The 22,082-nt window shown below is 43.4% G+C and overlaps 1 protein-coding gene across 2 annotated transcripts in view; it reads left to right on the plus strand.

Annotated features, from left to right (window-relative positions):
* Positions 1-22,082, plus strand: part of LOC111157513 (ArfGAP with GTPase domain, ankyrin repeat and PH domain 1) — a 556,692-nt gene that overhangs the window by 331,628 nt on the left and 202,982 nt on the right. For both annotated transcript variants that reach the window (XM_022519024.1, XM_022519112.1), the window contains exon 11: positions 10,620-10,788. In XM_022519024.1, the coding sequence (XP_022374732.1) occupies positions 10,620-10,788 (169 nt within the window). The remainder of the gene's footprint in view (positions 1-10,619; positions 10,789-22,082) is intronic.

Raw genomic sequence — 22,082 nt, forward strand, 5'->3', positions numbered from 1 at the left:
ATGCATGCCCTTCCCTTGCTGTGTCCATTGGTGCTCTGTTGTCCAGTGTATCCTGCAGCCTGCATCTCCCACAGGCTTGGGCAGAGACCTCCAGGGTCCTGTCAGCTGCATGTTCTTCCCATCAGTGTAGTCTTGCCGAACAAAGAATGAGGCACAATTTGTCCATGTTCTTGGGCTGTCCTCATACCAGCAGGCCTGCAGTTCCCAAAATCATAACTAGAGGAAGCCACCTCCTTACGCTTTAACACTGAAATATGTCCCAGCTGTATTGAGGTTCCACTCAAAGAGAAGACTGCAGGAAAAGTCCAGGGTGGGAGAGGAGCACAGGATTTTGGTTTTGTCTTTTTAACTGTGGCAAAACACACACAACATAAGACTGGCCATCTTAACCATTTTTAAGTGTACATTTCAGTGGCGTGAAGTGTATTCTCACTGTCGGCAGCCAGTCTCCAGAAGCTTTTCATCTGGCAGAACTGGGGTTGTCCCCATTAAACACTAAGTCCCCATCCCCTTCCCTGCAACCCTTGGGCAGCATCATCGTACTTTCTGTCCCTGTGAATTTGTCTACTCTAAGTTCCTCACATTAGTGGAGTCACATAGTATTTGTCTTTTTGTGACTTACTTATTTCATTCAGCGTAATGTCCTTGAGGTCCGTCCATGTTGTAGCATGGGTTGAATCATACTCTGTTCTGTGTCTTTACCACAGTTAGTTTATCCATTCTCCTGTGGATGGACATTTGAATCGCTTCCTCCTCTTCGCTGCTGTTACTCATGCTACTGCAGATGTGGGTGTGCAGATGCTGCTTGGAAGCTTTATTGTCCAAGCTACAACATGCGAGAACTATAAAGATATCCATCCTTAACCAGGGCCCACTGGGGAATTGGCCGGGCGCAGTCCTGAGCAGAACAAGTCATGGAGGAACCCAGGTGGTATGAGAGCAGCCACCCAGCCCTGTTCCTGTGGGCTGCCCCTGGCCTTGTCAGAAGCCCTTGGAGCACTGGGGAGGCTGCCCTGTCTATGCTTGGGGCAGCCCAGGAGCTGTCTCTGACATTCACCCAGTTTCAGACAGTGTGGTGAATATCAGTGTTGTCAGACCCATGGAATGATCCTGCCAAAATAAGTATAAATACTTCGGGGAAATAATTACAATTTTTGTTAGAAAGAATGACTACTGAAAAACTCATACCATTTACACATACACAAAAAAAGTTAGATGCTTTTTCAAAGTCTTGTTTCTGCCTGAGGAAACTCTTACTTATTTTATAGAACGCTCGGGGTTTGTAAAGTGTTTAGATTTTCAAATAAAATGGCCAGAATGCCTGCTCGCTGTGGTACAAGTTATCTTCATGTTGATCACACAGTGTGTAAGTAGGGCATGACCAGACCAAGAAAAGTCTTCATGTTTCTGTAAAAACTAAACCACCAAATATTCTAGATTCTACCTAACCTATTTTTTCTACATTGAGAAAAATCCATCTGCCTTCTTTTCTAAATTAAAAAAATAATAATATATGCGTATTCATGTGTTTCTGTAAATATGCAGATTTAACCGTGTAGCTTGCAGATTTGAGTCTTCAAGCTTTTAGAGTCGATAGGACATTGTCTTATTGGGACACAACATGCTAGTTCATCCCTTGACCCAGTCTGTATCATTTTGTTTTCCATTTTTGGTCTTTTTAGTGTTCCTAACTGTAGCCAGAATTCTTGCAAAAAGGTAAATAAGTCAAACCCATTGGTTTTCTTCTCTGACAGTCACTACAGAGGAGAACTCTCTGCAGTAGAGGATGGACGTGGGGCGTCACGAGAAATATTCTTCCTCTTCTACCAAGAGATTGAATTCCATTATGATATTTTATAAATATTTTCTTCTGTAGCTCATAACCCGGTTACTGGCTTGTTGCGAAGGTCTTGCAAGGAAGAGAGGGTTGGAGAACCTGCCTCTTCTCAGGTGTGCCTGTGGCCCCAAATGGAAACCAATCAAGGTGGCGATTTATGTTCATTAAGTGCTTGTCAAAACTGAAAAATTTTCTAATCAACAGCAATCTAGCGGCAGCCCCCTCGATGGCTGGGAGTGCCACCTCGGCCGCATCGGCTCTCTGCCTGTTACAACTCTAGGCGAAAATCCGCTGATGATTACATTAGGCTAAGCTGCGGAGTAAATGAACCGTGTCTTATTTAGGTGCCACTAGCTCCAGCGTAGGCCTGCCCCGCGGGGCACTGGGTAGCGTTTTATGGCTTTAAAATTAGTGTAGCTTCCCATTTGCTGCAGGGTGCTGCATGTTATGCCTTTGAACTCAATAAGCAAAGGGAAGGGGGCCTTTTGTTTTTCCCCCCGTATTTTTCTCCCTTGCATTTTAGCAGTTTTGTTTTGCATCTTTTCCAGACGGCATTTTGCAATAAAAATGTCTGACTACCATATACATGCCTCCCCCACCAAAAAATAAATAAATAAATAAATAAGAGAGAGAGAGAGAGAAGAAAGAAAGGAAAGTGGAGGGAGAGAAAAATAAAAAGTAGAACATAGCAGATGTCTGTGGAGGACAGAGTTTCTTTTTTCCTGAACTGGGAAATGAAAAGTCGCTTGGCAGGTCACCCATCATGGCTTATCACGTCAGGATTATTACCTCAAGTAGTAACAACACCTTGAACTCAGGGAATGATCGCGTCAGATCGGAGGGCAAAGATTTCAGTATGTTGACTGGACAGCAGTAAGGAGAGCTGTCGTTTGGGGAGGGCTCTGGCATTCTCTTAAACAGTTTGCAAATGATCTCCGTCCATCCTCAGAACTGTCCCATGAGGCGGGAACTGTTCATCTCCCTATCTTAAAGATGTGGAAATGGGGACCAGGAATGATTAAGTAGTGTGCCCCGAGTGCACAACTCCCCAGACCCCAGGGCTGGATCCCGGGCATTGTCCCAGAGGCCATTCTCTGACCCGAAGGAAGCTGACTTTGTCCTCTGCAGACTTATTTAGTTAAGGAAATTAGAATATTAACGGACATGAAGCAGTAGCATCAGGGGAACAGAATTACTCCTAGAAAAGCAATGTGTCAGAAAAAAACACAGGTGTGGTGAGCGTTCAGTATGGGGAGAAATCCTTCAGTGTTCTGGTGGGCAACAGTGGAATGTGGGAGATTTCTGTCCTGCAAAAGAAAAGGCGTAGTGATCATTAGCGCCCCCCCGAGGACAGACTGTGTGTGCTCTCTGTCTTAAAAATCTGCTTTTTGAAGAGCTATGTGTTCTAGCAAATTCACCCCAAGAAGTCTGAAGTTTTAAAGAGCTTCAGATCTAATATTGCTATGCTGAACATTCCTGTCTCACTCAAAACTTCCCAGATAGAACTGCTGGTCCAGTTGTTTCAAGCCATAATTAATTATTAAAGTACTCACATAGCCAAGGAACGGTGCTGGCTCCTTGAAGTTCATTGCAGTGAAATTTCACTCATGCTTGCCTTCGGAAGAGGCCTACAGTGACTGGGAAGACAGGAAGCCATTTTCATACCCGACACATTCATTTTGTGTGGGCTGGGTTTGAGCACGCATGGGTTACAACTGGGTAATATTCAATTTGAACCTAAAATGAGGAAAATCTTTCTTGCAGTGTAAAGCTCAATATGCTAGGTCAATCAGGACAGATACAATCAGGAAGCAATAGGTATATTCATAATTCAACTTGGAGTTTTCTGCTGTTTTGATTTATGTTATAATAACCTATTCCCCAGGGCTGACGTTGGACTTCAGCCCACACGTGTCAGATGGTAGCGGGCGGAGGGGCCTCTAGAGGTTGGCCCTGGCTGTGTGTGGGAGCTGTCCATGGTCCATGAAGCGCACTGCCCCTGACCCCCCGTGACACTTCCCCAGCCTTCCCTTCTGCTGGGTCTTCCATGATCACGGGGCCCACTAAAGAATCTGCTGTCGTAACTGTTGCATTGGTCCCGGGCACCAGGTACCTTCTTCCTGGGGTGGCCACGCGTCACATTGGCGTGTACTTACGAGCCAACGCTAGTCGAGGGGTCCTTTCAAAGGCAGGTCCAAAAGCGAAACCCTGCAATTCTGTTGGCTGTCTGGGGAAACAAAAATCATCTCTCCTAGGGTTTTCCACTTTGAAGCTGCCTCCTACCTTGCTATTGTGACTGGCCCTTTGGAGAGAAGGAGAAATTGTCTTCTTTGAGTTAAATGATCTGAAAGGACATGGCCAGAAGATTCCTCCTAGTTTTACGATTTTTTCATAGTATTTTTAGGGTATCGGTTTCGTCCGCTCCTGTGACTGTATATGAGCCTATTGTTTATTATTCAGAAATGTTGGACTTGAACATTTGCTTAGGTCTCTTTGAATGGATGGTATTATGTGTGTCTTTATAGATTAGTTTCCTTTGAAAATAGTATTAAATGGAGTTGGGAATAGCAGTGCATTTAACAATGGCTTCTCTTACATACTTTTTTTTTTTTCCTGAGCCCTGAAGTAAGGATTTTTTAAAAATAGAACTTATACAAACTACAGTTCCTCTTTGAACCTGGACATTCATGAAGTACAGTGAAAATTGGAAGAATGAGTCAATCCTTTCCTCCAGGAAAAGACAAACAAATCTGAAGAACATTTCTGGCATCTCTGCAGAAGCCCGGCTCTCATTCCCTTCCCCCAGTTGTGTGTGTGAAGCTGTTGCACACTCGTAGCTCTTGGCTATTTTGTGAATATTGAACTGGGCAAGTGGTTCTTAACCTTTGGGCCTCAAGACTCCTTTACTTTATTAAAAATAACTGAGGAATCCTAAAGCCCTTTTGTTTCTGAGGGTTATATCTTTTTTTTTTTTTTTCAAGTTTTTTTTTTTTTTTTAAGTCATCTCTACACCCAGAGTGAGGGCTCGAACTCACGATCATGAGATCAAGAGTCACACACTCCTCCCACTGAACCAGCCAGGCACTGCATCTGTGGATTATACCTAATTGATACTAAGCACGTTAGAAATCAAAACTAGGAAAATTTTAAAATACATCATTTATTTAAAAGAATAATAAACCACCCTTCTGTGATATTATTACATAAATAACATTTTTATGGAAAACACATTTTCCACAACAAAAGGAAATCTTGAGAACAGTAGGACAGTCTTAACTGTTTCCAAAGCTCGGTAGCTGGCTTAATGAAAGAGATCTGGATTGTCATACCTGCCTTTGCCTTCAGTCGGCTACGATATGTTGTTTTAATTAAAGTGTATCAAGAATCTCACCTTATAGAGGGAGGTACTTTCATAGCCATTCAGATCATTGTCAATGTTCTTCTAAGATAATCCATCCATATGCAACATGTGACAGTTGCTGAGGAATGCAACAGGGAATCCGAAACCGTATCACTCACTGTTTCCTTCTCTGCTCAGTGAAGATCCATTGAACTGTCTTGCTGGTTGAATGACCTTCTGTGTGACACCATGCATAGGTCATTTCAAAAACATTGCTTAGGGACGCCTGGGTGGCTCATTCAGTTAAGCATCTGACTCTTGATTTCACCTTAGGTCTTGATTTCAGGTTTGTGAGATCGAGAGTCCCATGCTCAGCAGGGAGTGTGCTTGAGATTCTCTCCTTTCCCGCTGTGTGTGTGTGTGTGTGTGTGTGTGTGTGTGTGCGTGCGCGCGCTTGCGCGCATTTTCTCTATCTATCTCTCAAATAAGTAATTGAAAAAAAATTGTTTAACTGAGATATGCAGCGTTCCAAATGGAGACACTTTCCATCATATAATATCCAAAAACTGTTTGGATTTATATCACCGCCCGTCTTGGGAAAGAGCATCAGTATTTGGAAAGTGTGAAGCTCACGGTGAGAGATGCAAGTTGCCAAGATTCTCATCCTTACCGGAAACTCGGGTTCTACACCAGCTACAGATACTATCCACTCTTTTCCCTGCAGTGGTCATGCTGTTCATTTCAAGAAAATAGCTGCTGAACGCCCAAGGTTGAATAGTCCTATAACGTCTGACATAGTCATTCTTTCAAGTAAAAATAGGTCCCACCAAAAAAGCGGCTAGTTCAGCTCAAACCTCAGACAACTGCAGAAATATGTTTCTGTGGGACACCCGTCCCCTTCCATGTGTGGCACCAACGCTCACACACGCTTGCCCTGTTACTACCCAAAAAATTAAGAAGATGTGTATGTACTTCAGGGTTGAAATGTTTAAGAATCAATGGCTGCCTTTTTTTTTTTTTTTTTTTTTTTTAATTTGACACAGAGAAGCAGCAGCAGCAGGGGAGTGGCAGGGAGAGGGAGACTGACACTGGGCTTGATCCCAGGACCCCAGGATTATGACCTGAGCCAAAGGCAGATGCTTAACCCACTGAGCCACCCAGGTGCCTCAAGAACATTCTTAAGTGAAACTTTCTGTTTGTTTTTATTTAGAGAACATGGCAATGAATACTGACAAGAGGGACTAGTGCAGTTTGGTTCTGCTGCCTGGGTTTATGGTCTAGAACCAGCAGTTTTAGTCACCAGAAAAACAAATTTCAGCTCTAGAAGAGGCGAACAGTGTCTTGGGATATTTTAAAGATAGTCCTGAACCTGTGAACCCCCGGATAGTGTATCAGGGACCACACTTTGAGGACTGCCAAGCTAGGTCATGCAAAGAGGAAAAATTCAACATATTGACCATAGCAAGTATTAGTTTGTGCTAACAATTATCTCACCTACACAAGCTATATTACATGTTAATATATTAAATTTCTAGGCATTTACGTACAATTAGAAACCAGAACTTATTGGGAAAACATAATGGGAACAAAATTTCTGTGATTTTTTTTCCCCATCATTTGTGAAGATGAAGGGTCTCCATACTGTATAAAAAAATCTGTGTTAAAATCACAGTGGTGTTAATTACATTATCTGTCCTTGAAGATAGTCTCAAAGCCGTGTGTTTGATTCAGATGCTCTCATTCCGAGATGCCAGTCATACCATTTCTACATTTGGAGTTGGCTTTAAGATCTTGTTAACTGCTTTTGGTAACGCCATGAACACACTCAAGCAAACCCATCTTTCAGCAGACAGCCAAAGGTAACGTCAGGATGGGAGGCAGTGAGAATCAATATAGTAAGAGTATTTTTAGGGACTATTGATGGATTGCTGTATTTTGAGCTTAAGTCCAGCGCCAGATGCCCCAGAGCTGACTAAGATGAACTCACCATTTACTGAGAACCGTATAGTCCATCACGCACGGAGAGGGCTCTGAGATCGCCAGGCCAAGACCTCCACACCTTTCCCTCTGCGGTTTTGGGGAAAACACCTGGGTTCCAGCAGCCTCATGCCATGTTTGGGTGAGGGCTTACTCTCCCCGCCAGAGCACCGCGTTAGCCAGTCGATGACCTCCAGGTCCTGGTAACGCATGACCATGAGATTGGAGGACAAGATTGTCAGCCGCAAATCAATTAATTCTCCGAGTCCGGAGAGATGCCGTCCAGCACGGCACTAATGACTCCGCGGCCCTCTCTGAAGGCAGCCCCCCAGAAGGCTGGAGCCGCGTTAAACCGTTCTTCTGTCAGCAAGCTGGAAGCTGTGGGTCTCTGACACGGCTCACAATTGCTAGCAGGTTTCTCTCATTGCACCTCATTTGCATCTGGGACATCAATTAGCATGTTTGTTGAGGCTAATTGAATGAAACTCAATCATAGCTCTTAATTGCTTGACTATGTGAAAAGAAATCACATTAATGCAGCTAATTAAGTGTACGGCAATAGATGCAACATAATTAGGAGCGAGAGGTAAAAAACAAGGGATGGCAAAGGTGCAGGAGTGGGCTTGCGGGGGGCCGCAGTGCTCCGTTCCTGAGCTCACCGCACGTTCGGCAACGGGTCCCTTTGCTCCAGCGCCTGCTTGGAGAAAATAATCTGCACGATGAGCATGGACAACTTGAGAAGAAAAATGCAAATAGGTTTGCAATTACTACTTTTTCAAGCTGTTGAGGGGCAGGAGATAGCACCTCTGGGGGGCCTGGCTCTTGAGTGGGCCCTGGGGACTTGTTAAGTGCTGTTTAAAAGTACTTGGCTTTGAATTACCCTCATGCCTTGTTAAAGGGTTTTTTTCCCCTTTTATCATCGATCAGCATTTTCTACAAGGAACAGGAGAAGGGTAGTATCTGTAACATTTGCATATCAAAATCAAGCTTGCTGTCTTTACTTCACCCAGTGAGGCCCCTACCTCAAACCTGTAGGGCGCGTGTCCCACTTCTAGGAGGCGACATTGGTTAGTGGTCCTGGCTTTAATTCCTCAAGTACCAAGCTGGGGCAAGATGAAAAGGCTGGGTTCTTTCAAAAACAGAAAATTCGGGACGCCTGAGTGGCTCAGTGGGTTAGAGCCTCTGCCTTCAGCTCAGGTCATGATCCCAGGGTCCTGGGATCGAGCCCCGTATCGGGCTCTCTGCTTAGCGGGGAACCTGCTTCCTCCCCTCCCTCCTCCCTGCCTCTCTGACTACTTGTAATCTCTGTCTATCAAATTAAAAAAAAAAAAAAAAAGATTCTCTCTCCCTTTCTAAAAAAAACAAAAACAAACAAAAAAACCCAGAAAACTCAGCGTCGTTTCTCTTGGGGGAAACTTGAAGCCGCAGACGCACGCCTTTGCATTCCACCTGTTTCCGAAGCACCATATTGAAGGGCTCTTGTGGATTAGGAAGTGCATTTTGTAAGGTTTGTAAAAATGTTAGTGGCTTGCACTGTAAGAATTGCCAAGTTTATATCCTGGTTTGTTTTTTTTTTTAGATCTAGCTCCTCTGAAGTTTCGGTGCCTAACTCAAGCGAGAAAACAGATTCCCTGGCCCATGCTGAGCCAAAGATAAATGTGTTCCCTTGCTGCATTGTAATCCAAAAAGCAGACACTTGGTACATTTCTATAATAATTTTAAATAAAATATCATGGTTATTGTATGTTAAAACATGCCTATTAAAAGAACCCATGCTGAGGCTTTAGTCACTATCTGATTAGCCTCATTTTAGAGCCCATAAGCAATAAATGCTCAATTACACTCCTGTTATTGTATTTTAATTTGTTAAGAATTGGCATTAAAGAAGAAAGTTATAGCAAGTTGATATTTTTGAAAGAGTAACTATGCAAGAATGAACTCATTATGTACAAGCCTTAACTTCAGTGTTGAAGCTTAGGTTGGCCTATTTTCAGTGGATATTAATGGAAGTAAGTTAAAGATGTTTAAGAACAACTTTTTTTTTTTTTTTTTTTTGTGGATGACCTTGACCCTCAGCCCTAGACTAACCAAGGATCACTTCCCTTCTGCTTTTTGTTCACCATCCTCAACACCCTGAGCTCATTCATGAGGTTCCATGTATTTTTTCCAGTCTGTCTTATCCTTCTATCTAATTTAATGGTAACAACCTTCTGTCTTTGGTCCACATCCTTTCAAAACATAGCTCTTTCATGGTTAATTATATTTGGGGGAGTTTCCCAAGCATCTTGACTTCCAGGTGGAGTCTTGGGTCTGTCAAGATGGCGGAGACGAACGCCAGCCAGCCTGTCCTGCAGGGTCAGGTTGCATCAGGGCCTCTACTCCTGGCTCCCATGGCTGACAGCAGATCTGTGGATCCCACTATATCTCTCTGGGTGGTGACTGCTGACAGAGGCCTAGCCTCCCCACTCTCATTGAAGAGCTGGTCTGTTTCTGACCCACTTCAGTACAGCTCTGGATCCTTTCTCTGCTGGTCTTTGCTCCCATATTCCTCCTGGCTCCAGCCTTGTGTAGCCTTTTGAACATTCTTTGCACGTGGAGGTCCCGTAATTCCTACTTCACCAGTAAGCCCCTCACCCTGGCTCTCATTTTCCTCTCCCATTCCCCCACCCAGCAACCAGTTCTTGGGTGGTACTTTACACTGAAATGTAAAGAGACCATCACTATCCACCTAGACTTCCCCCTGGTTCCCTGTTAGCTCCTGGTCATTCACCTCCAGCATGGAAAGAATGGCAAGATAACTTTTTCTGGATACATTGAATCACTTGGGAGAAACACAATGCTTAAGTACCAGACTTACTCAGTGTTCTTTCTTTTTCAACATCCAGCTATTACATATCCATCCATGAGCTTTGTGTTTTCTCAGCACCATACCACCAAACTCTCAGACATTGTCCTGGTCCTTAGTGAAATCCTTGACCTTTTACTTAGTTTTCTCCTGAGCTCCCACCAGAGAGCTTCATTCTTATCTAGGCGCTTAGTGGTGTTGCTATCTGAGACCGAACAGTTGTTACAAAATAGTTTCCTACTGCATGGAATTTTACCTGAAACTTAGACAAAGAGTCTGGGGTCCTAGTCTGCCATGTAATAATAAGCAGCAGTTTAAAAAACATGATTTCATATGGATACTTATTTTCTCCAGCTGGTCTGTCCTCCCCCCAGTGGAAGCATTTCCTGTGTCTCCTTGTATTTCCAGGGTCTGGGTTAGTTCAGGACACAGAGGCTGTGATTTCAGTATAATGATGATGCCACCATACTAGACAGATCAAAACCTCATTATTTTTAAAGTGCTTACCACAGTGGAAGGGGTCATAGGATTATAACTTATGGTGTCTGATAGAACCTTGTGTCCTAGATTGTACAAGGTCTTCTTTTTAATCTCTCTTGGATGTTTAACATTTTGAACAGGATTACATGCAGAATGTTCATGGTAAAGAGATTGATCTTCTGAGAACCACTGTGAAAGTCCCAGGGAAGAGGCCACCCCGAGCCACGTCGGCCTGCGCGCCCATCTCCAGCCCTAAAACCAACGGCCTGTCCAAGGACATGAGCAGTTTACACATCTCACCAAATTCAGGTAAGCTCATGGCAGACCGGCACAAGAACCCAGTGGTAGGTGCCGCTGGTCACGGGACAGTGTGGAGCCTTGGAGATGAAGTGAGGTTAGAACCATGAACATTGTACTTTAAGGTTTAGAAACCTCTTCACTTCTGTGGATGGTCATCTTCCCTACGCCTGTGGTTCCGGAACTGCCAGCCAGCACGTGGCACCATCTTGAGTCACAGTCTCACAAACCAAACCATGAGGTTTTCCCAGAGATGTATAGTTGGAAGTAGAGTTTTGCATATGATTGAGGATTTAAGGGCCTTCTAAAGTATGTAAATGAGCTGTGAAAGTATCAAGGGCTGGTGTGTATTTGTAGTGACTAAGTGGATGAAAGTGGAAGAGCTATTTGGAACAAGATTGAAAGGAAACTATTGGACCTCAACTTTCAATTCTCTCGGCTTCATATTGTTAACTTTTATGTCATTCTTTTACAGAACTTTAATTTTCTTTATTCTCTTTTGAAAGGAGATTTGGTCTTTAATTCAGGATCAGAGGAAGTGTTTCTCAAATCTAGATGTGTTTAGAAATTCCTGGCCATTGTGTGCAGTTGCAGGCCATTCAGAATGTCGTGGTTCATTTTTGTGAGTCTTTGCAAATGGTTGCCTTCTGGCTTTGACCTTCCAGTGATTACTTATCAGAGAAAAGGCCTGAGTCCTCCTTCTAACACACTTTAACACACGGGTTTGTTTTCTCCAGCAAAAAGTCCCTTTTTTCTCTTTGACATACATCCAGTCTTTTAAAAATGAATTAACTGTTCTTTGGGACTTCTGGCATATGTCTTCGCTGCATCTTTCTCCTTCTGAGGTGTCAGGTGCTTTGAAAGACAGATCACGCTGACCCCACAGTTCTATGGTATACACAGTGTTGGTTGGTGAAAGCAAGGTAGTAGAAAGGGGCCAGAACTGGGGTCCGTTGGGGCTCTACTGTGTGATACCAAGTGGCGTTGGACCGCTAATTCGGTAAAGTTTTACCACCATATTAGGTCGATCTTGCCTGGCCTGTGTGCATCACAGAAATGTGATGGCAGGTAAGATAATACATATGAAAGTTTTGGGAAACTCATAAAGTACAATTCAAACATCAGATGTTATTAAAAATCCAAAGAAGTAGGGCTTTCTGCTAGGGAGACATCAGTTCATTCCAAAATGGTGGTTAGGTCTCTTATGACCTGCTGACCTTCCTTCCGAGACATACCTGAAATTTCCCTTTTCGGGATGGTGTGCTAACTCTGGGATACAAAGAGAGAAAATAAGTACCCATGGTGGAAGGAGGGATTCTGTATTAAATGAAAAGCTAATGTCTTCACTACTTTGTATTTATTAGCTTTTTCAAAAAAATATTTAGTGAGCGCCTGTCCTACGCCAGGAACTGTGTATGCTGTGGATGTGGAGACCCCGATCTCCAGAACTTACATCTGAGTCCATCACCTTAAAACGAGCTCATTTTCCACTTCTTCTAACCCACCATGCCAAACCCACCCATTTTAGTCACGTGAACAAACATTTATGGCATATCTGATGGATGCCAGGCATGGTGCTGGGCTCTGGGAACACAGAAGATTAAGACTCATTTCTGCTGTTGAGAATCTTGGGCTCTGGTGGGGAAGAAAGCCCAGCAGGCAGGTAAAGGCAGGGCTCTGAGGCAGGCCATGGTACAAGTACACAGGGGCCTGAAGGTCTAGGGGTGATGGGTCCAGTTTACCCGAGGAGGTGGACCAAGGCTCAGGGCTTGGGGGGCGCCTGTGCAGAGTGTAAAGAAAGGATGGATGGGAATCCGCCAGGCACAAGGATGAGGGAAGAGCCTCAGTGATTTGAAGGAGTTTTAAATACATAATGTTTGGAATTTGGAGTTTTTTTCATCTTGAGACTTGTGTTCTTTGGTGCTGAAATGCCCCTTGTTTTCCTCAGGAAAATGTAATGTTTGGTAAACAGAAAATGCAAAATGCCTTGTAACCTTATCATATGCGTGGAGTGGCTCATGTCCTGTGCCTCGGCTAAAAGAGCATTCCTTTAGCCCCTCTTTCTTTCTCTTGAATGCCCTGGCATTGGGTGGATAGGAGGGTTTGGGGTGGTGCACAGAATCCCTTTCCCTGCTCCCACATTCAGCTGATGACGGCATGTTCTTCCAACCCTTAGCCAAGTTAATTCCTCTTAAAGGGAACCTGGTTGATGTTTACTCTTCCTCGGATCACAAGTAGGGACGTGGAAGTGGGGCTGTGACGTCACAGGAGCACAGTACCACTTTGGGGAAAGACAGTGCCTCGTGGTCACAGCGGTGCTCAGGGACGTGCCTTCCTTGTCTCTGCATGCAGGTGACCTCATCGGCTGGTGGCCCTCTGTCCCCTTGTTCACAGGTGCTCTCTCACGTGAAGAACAATTTTAACTTGAAGTATGTTGATGTTATTTTAAGTGGCAGACTTTGACCTAAAAATAGGTATTATTTCAGCTATTTTAGGGCTGTTTGCCAAAGAACTTAACACGCTACTTAACTGTATTCTTTCTCAACTCATTTGATTTCTGCTGTTTTGTTCTAGAGGTCCAAGTTAACATGGAGATGTTTGTTTCTTTTCATGCTTTTCCTTTTTATTTGTTTTCTTATCTCAATTACTGGAATAGAGTAATGTTTTGTGCCTTCCCTTCTTGTAACTTTTTCACTTGTGTAGATGTGATAACATGCATGTACCCAAATCCTTGAGTATACCATTTGTTACTGTCTTAGGACAAATGTCCCTAAGTGAAGTGAACTCAGTCAGTGGTTATATACCAAGATCTTGGTATGCATTTCCAAAGTAATTTCTAGAAAGGTTTTGTTACACAAGTACCCTTCCATCTCTAAAGTGAGTATCCATTTCACCCACACATGCTTGCTAGCATTGCTGTTATCATTTTGGAATCTATACTAAAAATACCTCATGCTTTGTTTATTTGGATTTCTTCAATTAACACTAAAGTTGACCATCGCATGCCTGTTGATCACAGATATTCCTTACGTCACAATTGTTTAGATGTATCTTTTCCCGTTTTTGTATTTGGTGTTTGTCTTTTTCTTACTAGTATATAAGAGTTCTTTACATGTTAAGGATATTAATGCTGTACAATGTGTTCTGTAGGTATTTCTTCAGTTTATTATTTGCTTTTTAAATTTTATGGTCTAATTTACGTATAGAGGTTTTCCCCTTTTTAATGTATAATCAAGAATATATACATATAATCAAATTATAAGTCTTAGTTCTGCAATTTCTGCTTTAGATATTTAGAAACCCTTTAATAATAATCCTGAAAACAGATCACAATTCATAAATATATATTTCTGAGTTTTGCAGTTTTATTATTGTTTCTTTCTTAAGAATATTTAGCCCTGAATCCACCTTTAATTTGTTTGCATCAATTATACACAATAGGAAATCTAATTAAACTCTTTATTCAAATAGATAACTAATTGTCCTTTCTCTGTCAAACTGTTTACTTATGACTGTGTGTGTCACCTTTATTATATAACTAACTCATTTCATCAAAATCACTGTGCTTCTGGGCTCGGGAATCTTTCAGTTGACCTATTGTTAACCATTGTGTTACCATGTCTGGATTTACTACAGTTGCTTAGGTTTATGATTCAATTTATATCTGGTAGTAATATTACTCTTTGATTTGACTGGTGTTCTTGGCTGTTGCCACTCATTTATTTTTTCCAATAAACTTAAGAGTAACTTGAAACCTTCTCCTTTCCCCAAAAAATAGTCACATTGTGACTCATTGACAGTGCTTTTATCTATCAGTTAATTGGGGAGGAACTGACATCTTTACTATATTGAGTTTCTTGTCATGGAACACAAGTCTTGCCCAATTTATTCGAACCTAATATATATTCCTCAGTAAAATGTTAACACTTTTCTTCATTTAGATGTATCATGTCTATCCATTCTGTTAGTTTATAATTTTTGATGAAATGTGAAGCTAATTTTGGAGGGGAGAGGGGTTGGAAGAGAAGGAGGCTGTCTGTTATCTCATCTACTTTGCAAGAAATAAGAAAGCTCCGGGTGCCTAGGTAGCTCAGTGGGTTAAAGCCTCTGCTTTCCGCTCAGGTCATGATCCCAGAGTTCTGGGATCGAGTCCCGCATTGGGCTCTCTGTTTAAACAGGGAGCCTGCTTCTCCCCCCACCTCTCTCTGCCTACTTCTCTGCCTACTTGTGATCTCTGTCTGTCAAATAAATAAATAAAATCTTTGAAAAAAAAATAGAAATAAGAAAGCTCATAGTCTTTATATTTTTTATATCCAGTCATTGTATTGAACTCTATGTTAGTGGGAATATTTATTCAAATGTTTCTCTTGATTTTCTAGTATATGATCTTAATGCATCTCACACTTCAGATATGATAATGCCTAATTGTATGTTTGTGTTGACTTGGAATACCTTACTGCTTTCCTTCCTGTACTGCTCGTGTACCGTCAATACTGGGTCGGCTGCATGCATGCCCAGCCCCAAATAGTGCTTTGGAGTTTCGTGGGCAGTATGAGATCCTCCCTTCAGAGACCTTGCACTCTGGTGGGCGCAGAGGAGTCAGAAGATAAACAGATAAGACCATTGAAGTTGGTGATCAATGCTCAAGGGATGAGGGGGGCAGCTGGATAGAAAATCACTGGTTGTGGGGGTGGTCTTATGTTATTCCTAGTATTGGGAAATGCTTCACCAGTCTTGGAATATTGACTGCATTTCAAACATCAAAATGCTGGAAGTGTGATGATCTTCATGTCATATTTTGACCAGGGCTTAGGGAAGGGGAGGAAAAACACATCCAAGTAGCTGCCTTGTGTACTGATAACTGAGCCTGGGTCTCCCTTTGGGGCCCACAAGTTACACAGAGCAGAAGAGCCGCAGTGAAGGTGGGGAGGCCCCACACTCCGTGGGGCAGCTACGGAGGGCAGGCATGGCGGGCAGAGGGACACATTCAAGAGGAGCCTGCCATCAGTGTCCCCACCTCCAATCCGATGGCAACACTGATGCTTGAAAGAGAAGGGAGTGGCTTGGGGAGCTCAGACATCCACACACAGAGACAGAAAGAAATGACAAGGAAAGGCAGTCTTGCCGTGAGGGACGTCACTGACGCACACCAGCCTGCCCATGAGCCCTGCGCGGTTGATCTAAAGTGAACCTCCCAGTCAGCTTGGGCCACACACCTTCCAAAGGCTGCAGGGCCAGCCCCTGCCTCTGCCTGATGGACTGGCAGGCACACGTTCACAAATACGCTGCCAAGACATTTGTGGAAACCAACACTAAAAATGAGAGAAACCAAGATAAACTGCAACTGATCCTACAAAAGAGTGAAAGGTGGGGAAGAAGGAAGACTTAAGAGGCTAATTATTATTGTCTTCATAAAAAGAAACAAAGTTTATTTACATGAGAAACCTGGGGATAAAAAGTCCTTGAAAATTAAAGAAAAATTGATTACAAAAAGAAAAAAAATTTTTTTTTAATTTTAAATTCAGTAGATAGGTTCAGTGCTGTAAAGACCATGGCCAAGGATACTGTTGGTGATTGTACCTGTGACAGCAGAAAGCACACTAGAGGTGATGAAGGACATGTTAGTGTATTCCATCTGAAGAGCCGAGTGTCAAGTTCAGGGGAGAAGAGACTCTGCAAACACAGACAGATTCCCAGAAAGCATCCCAGGCAGGAAGAGAGCATGCTTACCTACCATAGGGGAACTCTTCCAGCCTGTGGACTTCAGAGCAAACACCACATGCTAAAAGACAATGGAAGAATTCCTTTCTAAGGACAAGTCATTTTGAACCTAGAAGTCTATGCAGGGCCAAACTACTATCAATCAAGTATGGAGGAAGAAAAAAATTTTTAGATGATATACAGGGATACAGAAACAAATTACTTTTTGAAAAATTTACTTAAGCATCTACTCCAGCAAGAAAGAGGAGGAAGAAGAAGAATCCAGGAGATATTTATTCAGGCCTGGTTAAATTCCCCCTTCCTGATCACATCTTCCCCTTCTTCCAAGGTCACTCACTCAGGATGTCCATGGCAGTATCTGCCTTTCCAGGTGCTTTTTGGTTTGGAACCCGCATCACCATTCCAGTCAGAAGCCATATTTTAGTGAATCCATCCGACTGTAATTTCAGGCATACTTCCAGAGAAGACAGATGTCCCACAGTATGTTCTGACAGGAGTTGTCAGCCAGGCTGGTTTGGTAGAATCGTATCCACCCACAGTGGAATACTGAGTTGTGTCAGGTCTGAACGTTACTCTGACGCTGAAGTAACAACAGGAAAACGTAATGGTCTACAAAAGGGCCTTGAGAGGCAGAAACCCTACATTGAATCCCACCTTCCCTGTCTTAGGACCTTATGCAGATGAACAGTAGTTTTTTCATTGCCGCCGTGGGCAAGGTACCTACCTCGCTCTTGGGAATGCACCTTTGCAAAGTCCAGCAGCCCAGGGCCAGTCTCCAGATTCCATCAGGAATCCATCATATTTGTTGTGCTTGTCACTAGTGAAGAAAAGGAAGCAAGGGGACAAAAATTTTGCATGGATTTTTTCTGTGCTGGGCACTGTTGTTTCTGTCGCCTGCGCGCAGCCCTCATGGGTCAGACACACTAAACCCATGCCCCACCCCCAACAGCATTCCCTCTGTTGTGGTGGGAGCAGAGCTCTGCGGGACCAGCCGGATCTCCGTGGGCACCGGGCTCCTGGGCCATGTCCCCCCAACTCTTTATTCCCACACTGCCCCATTTTGGTCCGACTCTTTATTCCCACACTGCCCCATTTTGGTCCGAGATGCCAGATACCTCCCTGTCCCAAAAGTGTGTCTTTGTTGGGTATTTGGAACGGTGACTGTGTTTTTATCCTCAGCAGAGCAATGTGTAGGCCTTTGTAGCAGGAAACCTTGCCCCTCCTCTCCCTCCCTCCCTGCGCTTCAGGCCCCCAGCGGTTTCAAAATATTAAAGCCTCCGGGAGGGTTGAGGCTGATTTTTCGGGGGTGGGGGCGGGGATCTCGATGTGTTTTGAGTATTGAACTGCCGTTGACATCTAAAGTCTCAACCATGCTGTTTTCCTCCACACTTCAGTAATCAGGACATCCAGCAAACCCATAAAAAAACCAAACTAATAGCATGAATATTCAGTGACCTAGAATACTAATTATTGTCATGAATATTAATGTGATCGGACTTGCTTTTTCCTCTCCTCTTTCTCTCCCGTCCTCTTTCTCCCTCTCTCCCTCTCTCTTTTTTTCCACTTAGCCGGCTCTAAAGATGGGTCATAATGAGAGCATTTAAGAGGGAGCGCGCTCTCCGCCGTGACAGGGACTGGGGTAATAAGGAGAGCTTGATTAACGCGGTGCACTTGGGGGAGAGATGAGAGGCTTCACGTGGGCCTGTTCGGGGGAGGCAATGAGACACCGGCGGCTCTGTTGCTGCTCCCGGAGATTAATGAGGCCTAAGAGTGCATTAGGAACAGTGACAAAGGTTTGATCTAATGGGCTCAGCCATTTTTCCTTTGAGTGACAGACGCACAGAAGTAATTGGCTGTGCAGAATGGCAGCTCATTGGCGGTACTTAAGGATACATTATCCCCGTTGTGTGGCCCGCAGAGGCTGTTTATCAAAACTGCTCACACTGCAGACGCCAAGCCGCTAAGCTGCTGTTACAGTCGTAATAGCTATGAAAAAATAAATAAATAAATAACGCAACATCAGAACTAGATCCGTCGTCTCCTAGAAACAAAGTTTTTCTTTGTTTAGTTTCAAATGGTCTAGAAAACATTTTAATAACTCCAGAGTCTGCTCTGGGCACAGAGGGAACCGCATGGCTCCTGTGTGTCTCCTGGGTCATGGGCCTCCCACGAGGGAGGGGACCTCCCCCCCTACCCTGACTTTGCTTTTCGCTGTGTTTCTGCCTCAGTCACCCTTTCCTGTCGCACACTTTGGACTTCGTTTGCCACGTTAATCTGATTCATAAATCGGGTCCTTTTGCTAAACACCCATCTAGCCTTGCGGTAGAACGCTTGCGAATAAAAGCCTTACTGGTTGAGAATTATTTTGCTAAAAAATAATCCAAAAATCAGTATCCCACGATAATCTCCTTCCACAAACCAGGTTTTACTTGGAGTAGATTTGATGGCTTTTTAATAACTCATTATTTTTAGGGAAAGGAAGAAACATTTTGGGGCACTTCTTTCAGACCCTAAACATCAGGAAGTGTGCTACCTCTGTAACTAAAAGAGACACTAAAGTTACTACTCTTCAGAAGAGTTGCAACATCTTCAGCTTTTGTGAGAAACACACTCTTATTGTTTCTGTGTTTAGATGTTTCCACCACTGAGGTTTAGGCAGATTTCTGTTCTGTTGTTTCCATCCTAAAACTGTAAGCTCTTTGAGATGGAGACCGTTACTTCCCTTTTTTTGTTACCCTCTCCTAGTTTCGTGACCTCACAATTATTTTATCATTAAGTAATGCTACTGAGCATCGCCACCCAGGAGAAGTATAAGGGATGACCATTGAGGCTAAGCACTGTTTGCTTTCTTTCCGTGCAGCAGCACTCCATGAGCAGGACCATTGGGGAGGAATCCAGGGATAAATCAGAAGCATGCTTTCCAGTCTAAGGAAACCTCCTTCAATTATTTGAACCCTAAGTGGGGTGTTCTTTTCTGTGAAGACTGACAAAAGCACCTTGATCTTGATGATTTCCATTTAAAATACTCAGGATACTGAACTATCTTTCACTATGGGGACAGATATTCCCATAAGTAAATAAAAGTTGCCTTAGAAACTTTGTTCCCCCTTTCAGAAATGTGCATGCTTGGTGAAGAGTAGTGTTTTAGCTGTTCCCATGATGCTTTCAGGACCAGAAAATGGTCGGCATGGGAAGAGCTGGAGGAGAGAGGGGCCCTGAGAAGGACCTCGTCCTTCAGGAGGGTGGCTGAGTGTTGTCTGGGGCCTGGGGAAAGAGCCATTCTGTGATCGAGCCAAGCCCATGATTGGCTTCCTTGCTGCGTGCCTGCTCCCACTTAGGCAGGGGTGTTTTCAGAGTAGTCATGACGTTCACCATATCCGAACCTTGTGGCCTGGTGTTTGGTAGTTACCGCTTGTTAAGAGAACATTTGTCTTTCTGGAATATTCTGGGGAGTGGTAAAAGGCCCACCTCCACACCACAGCCATGATTTCTCTATAAGAGCTGACCTCGTAGGACCGGAACGGAGGGAAAGAAGTGAGCACTTCTGAGCATAGACCCACATGACTGCCGCAGTCTCCTCCCTGAAGAGGATAATGAATGTACTGACAGCCAGAGAAACCTGCTCTCAGAATGGATTTTGGGCAAAACACCTATTGTGTGTATCATATAAAGGAGAAAGAACATTTTCAAGACAGAACTGTCATCAAATGCAAAAGAAGAAACTCAGTGTTGGATGTAGTTTTGGAGTATAGTACCAAATTACAAAAATAGAGGAGAAGACACAGACATCTTGGGCTTTGTGTTACAAAACATGACTGTGTGAACACTGTAATCATATTTTGTTGCTTAGATTTTATTTATTTATTTATTCGTCAGAGAAGGAGAGAGAGGGGCACAAGCCTGGGGAGCTACAGAGAGAGAGGGAGAAGCAGACTCTTTGCTGAGCAGGGAGCCCAACACAGGACTCAATCCCAAGACCTTGAGATCATGACCTGAGCCGAAGGCAGATGCTTCACCGACTGAGCCCCCTAGGCATCCCTTAAAAGAAAATCCTTAGTTTTATTTTCCTTTTGTGCAATGTTGCTTATACTTTGTTATCACTGCATTGCTATAAACTCATTCCCGAAGCCATACGAGTAACGGGCGGTAGGCAGGTGAGCCCGATGTATGTACTTTGTGAGCAAATACCTCAGAGTCTGTAGTAGCAGGTGTCCCTGCCTCCGATACAAGTGGGCAAGAAAGCGTGGGCATTGTTTTCATAGTGCTGAGTGTGGTGCCGGAGAACTGGGACGACATGGACTTTGTCTTTGGAATAAATATATTTGGACTGATTACTAAATATAATCCCTTAAAGTGAGCGCCTCCCTTCTCATGTGCTTAATATGTTCATCTTGAATTGTCCTGAACACCAGATTTATATCCATCTCCAGGATGCAGTGGCGGCCCGGCCGTGGCACGTGAGCAGGCCCAGGGCTTCTCCAGCTCCTCTTCCTTTCTACACATCTGGTTGTACCATTCATCCACTGTTAGTACCATGTCCCAGGCCCATGGTTTCATTTCTTCTTTCCCTTTATCACTTGTGCCTCTGATGGCTTGGGCAGACCTGGTCGTAATCCTTTGGAAATTCTGGAAGACCTGGAATGGTAGGAGTGTTGTCACGCTGTCCCAGCACTAAGCACTGCGCAGGTCCGTACAGCAGGTGCTCAGGACGCCTCCGAGAGCATGCATGTCGGCTAGTGCATTGTGAGGACGACTGTAATAGCCAAATGCAGATGTGAGCAAGGGACACACAAGGAGACCCCGGCGCAAGAAAGATGTAAGGATGACATTCAGACCTTTTAGATTTTAAAGGCAAACAAAATTAGCATTATTGGCATTTTAAGCTTTTAGTAAAAAATAAACCAGAGAGAAAAGGAAAACTCACATTGATGAAATTGATAACAGCTTATATCCACAGAGGCTTTGTGGTTTACAAAGTGCTTTATGCAATTTGATGTTTATATTAATCAGCCACATGGGGCATATTATTGTCATCATCATTAATGTTAGATCCATTTTACAAATCATGAACTGAATTGTTTTCAAGATGCCCAGGTTCCATCATCTTTTGGCCAATGGCCTCCGAAAATCAGCAATATATGCCACAAGTCAGAAAGACGTTAATGCTGTTGGACTGAGTAATGATTCTCCCGAGATTTTATCCTAAGGAAGAGTCTTAATAGAAGATGTCCTTTGCAGTTTTGTTTATTCTAATGAGAAATTGGAAATGAAGCTATCCGAAAGTAAGAAAATAGCAGTATGAATTGTCTGCCTTAAATCAGCAAGATGTCATGTATCTAAAATTATTATGAAGATAATGGAACAACACATGAAGAGGGTTAGAAGCCATAAGAAAGAAGTGTAATATAAAATTACATTATTCCTGTGGCCATCACAAAGGAGAATCGATGCTCATGTTCAATAATGAGTTGATCTGTTACATGAGATTCTGGAAGTCTTCTAATTGACAGCACTCGTGCAAGGTAAGTTTTAAAGACATTGATACAACAAGAACAATTCAGTGTTTTTTTCCTTGGACATCATAA

The sequence above is a fragment of the Enhydra lutris genome, unplaced genomic scaffold, assembly GCF_002288905.1.
Source record: "Enhydra lutris kenyoni isolate GAN:26980312 unplaced genomic scaffold, ASM228890v2 scaffoldscaffold1, whole genome shotgun sequence".
NCBI classification, from domain to species: domain Eukaryota; kingdom Metazoa; phylum Chordata; class Mammalia; order Carnivora; family Mustelidae; genus Enhydra; species Enhydra lutris.